Here is a 7,828-nt window from a genome sequence, read left to right on the forward strand (position 1 = left end):
TTAATAGATGTTATTTGTCGGAATTGCCTGCGATAGTTCTCTGCTTTATTTCTTATTGTTTTCCTCGAAAAATACAGAAATATCATCTTATGAAAACACACCAGACAATAGAATGTTTTCATGATAAACATACATTAGTCCAATATTTCAAAGTTGTAAACTCAAGAAAGCGCAAACTCTTTCGATGGCCGAGTCACACGCACGCGAGTTTTCTATGGCATGTGCATGGTAAGTTTTTCAACTTGCCCTTTATACCTCCACTTCACTGTAAAAACTCTTCAGAAAATAGATATAATTATATTACATAACCAAGTCCATCAATATTTCTAACACCATTCAGGACATCTTATGAATCATATCAGGAAGCTTTAGATTTGCGACGCGGACGTTAAGATGACGACTGCGTTGGCCATCCTCCTCTCTCCCTGCGTCGCGTCGTGTTGCAAAGTAGCTTTAGATTACGCGAGGACGCAGCCTACACCAGTATACAAAGCGAAATGGCGCCCCCATCGTGCCCATAGGATCGTTAATTGCATCAAGTCGCTCTTTGCAGTGTGAATTTGAGCGGACGCAAAAATAGCCCAGAATGAGAGGTTCTTTATCACTTATAGAACGCCTTTGCCCAGAACAGACAATGCAAACTCAGACGACGGTGGAATCGATTTCTTTAAAAGCAAATTTGCACATGCGCAGAACATTTTTTTTTCCGCTGAACGTCCGCGTCGTGAAAATCTAAAGCTCCCTAGTGTTGGGAGATGAGGAAGAGACCCTTAACAGTTGCAATGCATGGATATCATTCCATAGAATAGATATAAGATATAGCTGGATGATTTAAACATTATCACATCATTTATCACGTTCATCATAAGTACACGTAGTAAAGGACGGTAGATAACAGTGGTTTTTTGTTTGTTTGTTTGTTTGTTTGTTTGTTTGTCTGTTTTTAGTTCATACACAGTCTTAACTCCAGCTCGTGTTATTTCACACTTTTTATTTCATACGACTTTCATGTCTTTTGCATAATAAATACTTTTAGAGTAAAACATATTTTATTGTTATCTTAAATTAGCTGACTGAATTTGTTTTAAAATATTAAAAAAGATATTACAACGGCCCTTGAAATAGTTAATCGTCATGATTATGCAGACATTCATTCTAATATGTATAAAAAGCGTAATATGTCGAGTTTGTGCTATTTAAAGAAGATCGAACGCTCATAACTCAAGCTTATTGCAATAAATCATCCTATGTTTGTCCTCATTGCTTGCACAGTATAATAGAGTAAATACAGTACCTGCTTTGCATATTACAGAGGTGGATAAATCTCATCCCGAAAAGAAATATTTCCAACGGCAGATTGACTTAATTACCTACTCCAGCTGTAGGTTCACAATTTATGCGTTACGACAACATACGACAATTGACATCAGCATACACTATACTGCGATGATAAATATATCAATATGGACGACATCTCTCTTTACAATGATTCTATGTACATTATTGACATTTTTAAGTATACTCTAATTATTTGCAGGTTGAACAGAATACTCGATATATATCGTTGCATAATAAGCGATTATATACAAGACTTACTACTGAATCACTGCATGTACAAAATAGGACAGTTGTGTAGAAAATGACCACATGTTCACCAATCAACTATACAGTATTATATGACAAATATCATGAAGAATTTTAAGGTATGAAAGTACATTCTATGTCGTTACAGTCATTCTCCCACGTACATGTACGAATGCGATTCAAACTATGTGACGATTTGAGTACCGAGAAAATACTCAATGTTGTACTCGTATTATTATGACGCAGATATTGATGTGTAGGAAAAAAAAAAACTACGAGATTAGTTTCCGACTGTAACAAATAATACTACATTCTCTCTGCCATGTATTCCTTGATTACTATAACGTTAGTAGTCATTTTTTGTTTTAGAAACTTCTTCTCCACTTACGTATCACTTACAATATCTGCATCAGATCCAATATCAAAATCAAAGTATGGATTCCACAAAACCTTCTTTGCTGCCCCCTTAAAATCCGTGGGCTTGTCCGTAGAGCTAACTACAGCCCCTCCAATAAACTCTATGTTTCAAAAGATGGATTTTTTCTTTCATCTTCAGGTTTTCTCTTGGGTAGTTTTAATCTACAAATAGATTGTGATAATCGAGATATTATCAAAAATATAAGAAACAAGGGCAACTTTATTGAGACTGATTCGTACGCGGTGCAGACGACCAAATGAATGACTCGAGAGATTAAAAAGTTCTGCCAGCTGTTAGCTCCCCAAATCATGGCGACGCGCTGGACACGTGCTGCTCGTGACGTAATGTGACGTCAGAGGAGCACAAACATAAAGCCAGTGGAGCGGGAATGACGCCAGCGTCTTTAAGTGATATTTTGAAATCTGATGCCTGCTATGACATTGTGTAGTTCGTTTTATCCACATGTCCATATTTATTCAAGTGTGTCAAAATCGTTTGGATTTGTGACGAACATATTTCGTTCACTAATAGGACGAGTAATCCTTGAATTCGAATAATAAAAAGAGCAATTATGGATTCAGAAACTCAATTATCTTTAACTTTATGAATGCCGCTTGGCTATACTCTCAAGGATTAAACAGCTATAGGGGAAATCTGCCAAAATATGCCAATTGTTGAATAGACCTGAATGATGGGTATACAATGTTGCTGTAAATATAATATACAAAAAAAAAAAAAAACATATTTACAAATTGCTTTCTGTTTATCAGAACAGAAGTAGATTGAAATCCAGTACTCTTCTCAAAATAAAATCATAACAAGTAAGAGTAAAGGAAAGCAGATTATGTTTACAAGAAGTTCCAATAAATCAATCAATATGAAAAACATAAGATAATCAGAGTAGGCCTACTTGTCAAAGCATCAGAAATTGTCCGTCGTTTTTACAGCTACAGAACTACCCCAAACCACGTTCCGCAGAAAAAACAAACATCCCCGAAATTCTCTCTTTAAAAAATCTAATAGACTCTTGATGACGAAATAAAATTAAAAGAGTATCAAACAATCATATAATGCTAATATCAACTCTCGTCATTAATAAACTCATTCTACGTCTATCCGTCATGCAGTTAAGAGGGAACTGATAATAATCATGATAATAATAGTAGTAGTAGTAGTAGTAGTAGTAGTAGTAGTAATAACAATAACAATAATAATATTATTATTATTATTATTATTACCATCATTATCATCATTATTATTATCAGCATTAGCATTATTAGCATTATCATTATTCTATCTTTCTTCCCTGGGTTTGGGATTATCGGTTCCTATGATAATGGGCTATCCATGCATGCCACGCATGTTCGTTTAAACTTTATCATTTTTTTTTCTCTATTTGGTGGAATTGCATGAATGTCCATCATAAGGATGCTTCCCTGTAGTAGAGACAAAAAAAGTAACTAACTGCAACTTTGGTTACACATCCCGTGATAGTATCTCGGAGTTTAACCACGTTCTTTCCCACTAGATCAAACTTCCCTCCGTCGCCGTCAATCTTCTTTGTATAACCACCACAGCTGCCTAATCATGATATAAGTCAGTCAATCAAAATATTGCAAATTCATTCCAGAGTACAGTATGGAGACTCCAATGAAACAGATTTCTTTTTTTTTTGTCGCGCCCTCTGTCGTCGAGAAGTACGACATCCTTCACTGTGCTGCCCGACGACATAAGTTACTCCCCTAGAGCATAACAATACTCTTGGGTTACTCCATCGATGCGCGAAATGGCATTATGGGTATTCCACGTGCTGACTGTTGTCACTGGAACATCCGGTTTCCTTCTTATCCATATAGTGATTAAATTCTGCCTTCCAGTCCACCATATACTTTGTGCTCCACTGGTAAAACTCCTCTTTCCACTGTCTTTCAGCTTCGTCGATATTTGCTGGCAACGCAAGAACAATCAAACACATTAAAATAAAAGGTTAAAGTATATGATAATGCAAAAAGTTGTTTTTACTTTAAACATACATTCAGATGAATAGTGTAACAATGAATGGTAATCATTCAAAAAAAAATGCAAGAGAAATTTTGCATTGTCCAATTCTTTTGCTTTTTGGGATCTTATATACCCCACTTAGAAATAAACAATTATCATTGCATGGATTCCGCAACCACGTCAAGAGGTCAGATGATACATACAGCTGAAAAGAAAATATAAGATACACCTTTTAGAATGAATGAAATTTCGTCTTCTCTTCATGAGATGCGTGTTAATAACGGATACTTGTCTAGTAGATATGAATACATATTGCTACTTTAATAAAAAAAAAAAATAATAAAAACGATTTGTTTACATACGTTCGTGTGAAAATGCGTGTAGAAGAAATGCTCACTTGTATGATTCCTTACCTGTTTGTGTGTTGAGGTACGGTACGTATTTCCACCAGAACGCACAGTAATTTGCTCGGTCCCATATATAGGATTTCGGGCTGTCAACCGTCGTATCCTTCAGCAGATAAACCCACTGAGCACTCTGATTGAATAGACGCCACTCCACTTCGTCTGCAGACTCATCCTCGTTGATATTGGGATCCCTGAACAGTTTGAATGACATTGTACTTGTCATTCGAAACGCTGTGTACAAGCATGGAGGTAGGCTCTAATAATAAGGTCTTATTCACCCAGGGTAACCTCTTCAGTGTTGCCATCGCTCTAACAGAGGGCCCTGCCATTATTATTACCCCAGCGTTGCCAGGTACCCATTTATACACCTGGGTCGAGAGGGACATGGTGGGTCCTCCGATCGGGAGTCGGGAGTCTTATCCACTATGCCACAGCGCCCCCACTCTAACGAAAACTTCTGGTACTCTTTACTGAGTGTAAAACCATTTCATGAATTGCAATAGAGTTAGATTGAGGGGAGTAGGAAACAAAAATAAAGACGTGATATGTTACCGTAGACACTATTCTCTTCAGAATAGTTGGATTTTTCAATTTCTATTTATTTTGAATGCATGTTAAAACCACTTCATGAATTGCAATAGAATTAGATTGAGGAGTGTAAGAAACAATAATAAAAGTATGAGTATGTTACCATAGACACAATTCTCTTCAGAATTTCCATTTCTATTTATTTTGAAGTCGCAGGGTGTTGATGTTGAAGTCAAGCCGTTACCAGTGACGAGTTATTAACTGAAATCATGTGCAATAATATCTTCCACGTACAAACTGCTGCCACCACTGATTTTACGCATCACTCATCCATATCAAGAAATTGAATTGTTGGGTTTTTTTCTTCAATGTTGATTAAATACATTTTACTAGAACAAATTAATCCCATTATTTCTTGACGGGACGGTTTCGGCATTGTCAATTTGACAACGGCTTGTGCCTGGGCATATCAATTGTCATGGATGAATACATTACAACACAAGACAGAAAACCCCTATAAATGACCGCAGTTATGTTCTTTGTACTTCTTAGATTTCATACGATGCGTTTGAATTCTATGAAGACTTGAAAACACTCGCAAACTTTCGCCATTACTTACCCGGACCGCGCAAAGTTCCCCCACAATCTCATCATCTTCGTACTCAGTCTGGCGTCGTCCGCAGAGAAGCCGAAATCAGGTCGGAGTGGCTGGCCGAAGACGAACGCGATCTCGTCGCCGTGCATGACGCCCATCCACTCGGCGAACTCATTGTTCATCGCCCGCTGGTCGAAGTGGTAGGCGTACACCTTGTTGTGCGAGCTGGCGTGGTACCTGCCGAACTCATGCGTTGGGCAGACGATGTTGTAGTCGCCGACGTATGCCTCGGTGTTGTCGCGCAAAATGACCTCATTGTTGGGGTCCAGCCAATCCGTGTACTGGAAAGCTATCGCGTCGCGCCCAAAGTTATTCATGGACGGTATGGCTATGGCGATGTGGTCGTAAAATTGAGTTCTGTTGATCAGACTCTCCGTGTCCTTATCAAATCCTGGCATATAGTACACCATGAAGAACGATCCCTCGTTGGTATTGGTGCCTACCATTACGGTCATCTCCTCAAAAGCCCCTCGCATCAGAGCTGCCGTTGGTGTCTCGGTCAAGAATTCTCCGTCCACCACCGCCACGAAGGGGAAGATGTACGTTCCTTCTACCACGAACTCATTCGCAGTGATGTTCTCTGGCGGAACGCGGCGGAGACAATCGATGATTTCGTTGATTTTTCGCGCGTCGGGTTCATATCCGTAAGGTGTGTAGCACCCTGTCCTCTCCGCCAAAAGCAAGCCACGTCTCAGGGCCTCTTCCTTGGTGATCACAGCCCAGGGCGCCACGGACGCGCCGCTCTGCAGGACCGCCCGTGAGAACAACCCGCGACTCATCGGCGATAGCATGTGCAGGTTGACACTGACTGAACCGGAACTCTCTCCAAAAAGCGTCATCATGTCTGGATTGCCACCAAAGCGAGCGATGTTGTCCTTCACCCAATGAAGGGCGAGGTTCTGATCGAATAGACCCATGTTGCCCGGGGCGTTGTCGTCCGAGTCCCCCATGGCCAAGAACCCAAAAGATGCTACTCTGTAATTTAGCGTGACTACTATAACATTTTCAGTGGTCGAGAGAACCTCACCGTTGTAGACGTCCAAAGAGGCGCATCCAGCGAAGAACCCCCCACCGTAAATCCAAACCATCACAGGGAGTGAATCATTGTGCTCTTTCGCAGGTACCCAAACATTCAGAGTCAGACAATTTTCGCTGAGATTGACGTTGGGGTTCCACATTTCTATCCCGCGGAAGCCCGGGTCCGATGTGTCGATGACCTGGTGGCAAGCGAACCCGTACCTACTGGTATCAAGGATGCCCTCCCACGGTGTCTTGGCGACAGGTTTCCTAAACCTCCTATCGCCTACAGGTGGTTCGGCGAAAGGAATACCAAGATAGGCCCATACCTCTTTGTCCAAGATCTGCTTCTTTATACCCTGCACTTTGCCAGCCAGTGTTTGTATGACGGGATGTGAGTCAGTGGACGAACAAGACAGAAGCAGCAAGATGCCCAGAGCAAGAACAAGCTTGGCCATGGTTGTTACCGATATCAAGTGATTTCCCTCCATGTTGCTAAAGAAGCAGCTTCATCTGGAGAAAGAAAAGGGGGAAAAAAAAGAGAAAAAGAAACTGTGTAGTTTCGCGATTCTATTTCGTAACAACAACAGTGTGAGGTGTTTGTCATTAATAAGCACATTTCAATAATTTGAATTCAAAGACGGAAAGCTCAGAATATGACTGGAACAGGGAGGTGGAAGAAATAGGCCTCCTGGCTGTAAGACCTCCCCCCCCCCCCCCAAAAAAAAAAAAAAAAAATCAATCAATCAATCAATCAATCAATCAAATAAATAAATAAATAAATAAAATGAAAATAAAAATAAAAATAAAAAAATAATAATAATAAAAAAAAATAAAAAACAAATAAAATTAGGAGAAAACCTGCCAAGAACAAAAGCCTTTTCATAAAACAAGCAATACTTATAGGCTTCAACGTTCCTACGTTAGAAAGATGACGCGCGTTGATCTGAATCAAATTTAGTTTCATAAATATACTATAGACACATACTAAGTATAGACATGACTCATGCGCAAGTCACTGCTCACTGTAATTATATACTATTTCTTTTTCTCGGTGAATATATCACCGTTTTGATCACTTTATTTTGGCATTTGTATTTGGTAGTCTACGATGACTAGACTTTTGGGTAGGTTGCTTTTTTATGGAAATGGCTTTTCTTTAAATCAACAACATCACGCATTTAATAGTGCAACATGCAATCTGCGTAATACGACATT

The 7,828-nt window shown here is 39.4% G+C and overlaps 1 protein-coding gene across 1 annotated transcript; it reads right to left on the reverse strand.

Moving 5' to 3' along the window:
- Positions 1-3,725: 3,725 nt before the first annotated feature.
- Positions 3,726-7,101, reverse strand: LOC140244659 (cholinesterase-like). The gene is made up of 3 exons (XM_072324279.1): positions 5,558-7,101; positions 4,417-4,601; positions 3,726-3,949 (listed from the first exon to the last, which is right to left on the reverse strand). Exons 1-3 carry the CDS (start codon positions 7,099-7,101, stop codon positions 3,795-3,797), a joined length of 1,884 nt encoding a protein of 627 aa, XP_072180380.1. The 3' UTR covers positions 3,726-3,794.
- Positions 7,102-7,828: the final 727 nt, after the last annotated feature.

This window comes from Diadema setosum, chromosome 21 (assembly GCF_964275005.1).
Source record: "Diadema setosum chromosome 21, eeDiaSeto1, whole genome shotgun sequence".
Lineage (NCBI taxonomy): Eukaryota > Metazoa > Echinodermata > Echinoidea > Diadematoida > Diadematidae > Diadema > Diadema setosum.

Bases quoted from the DNA above. Each gene is read 5' to 3' on its own strand.
- LOC140244659 (XM_072324279.1), bottom strand. From the start codon at position 7,101: ATGGAGGGAAATCACTTGATATCGGTAACAACCATGGCCAAGCTTGTT. The intron at 4,602-5,557 runs GTAAGTAATGGC...CAAACTGTTCAG, and splicing joins GGGAACTTTGCGCGGTCCGG to GGATCCCAATATCAACGAGG. The intron at 3,950-4,416 runs GTAAGGAATCAT...TTGCGTTGCCAG, and splicing joins GTACCTCAACACACAAACAG to CAAATATCGACGAAGCTGAA.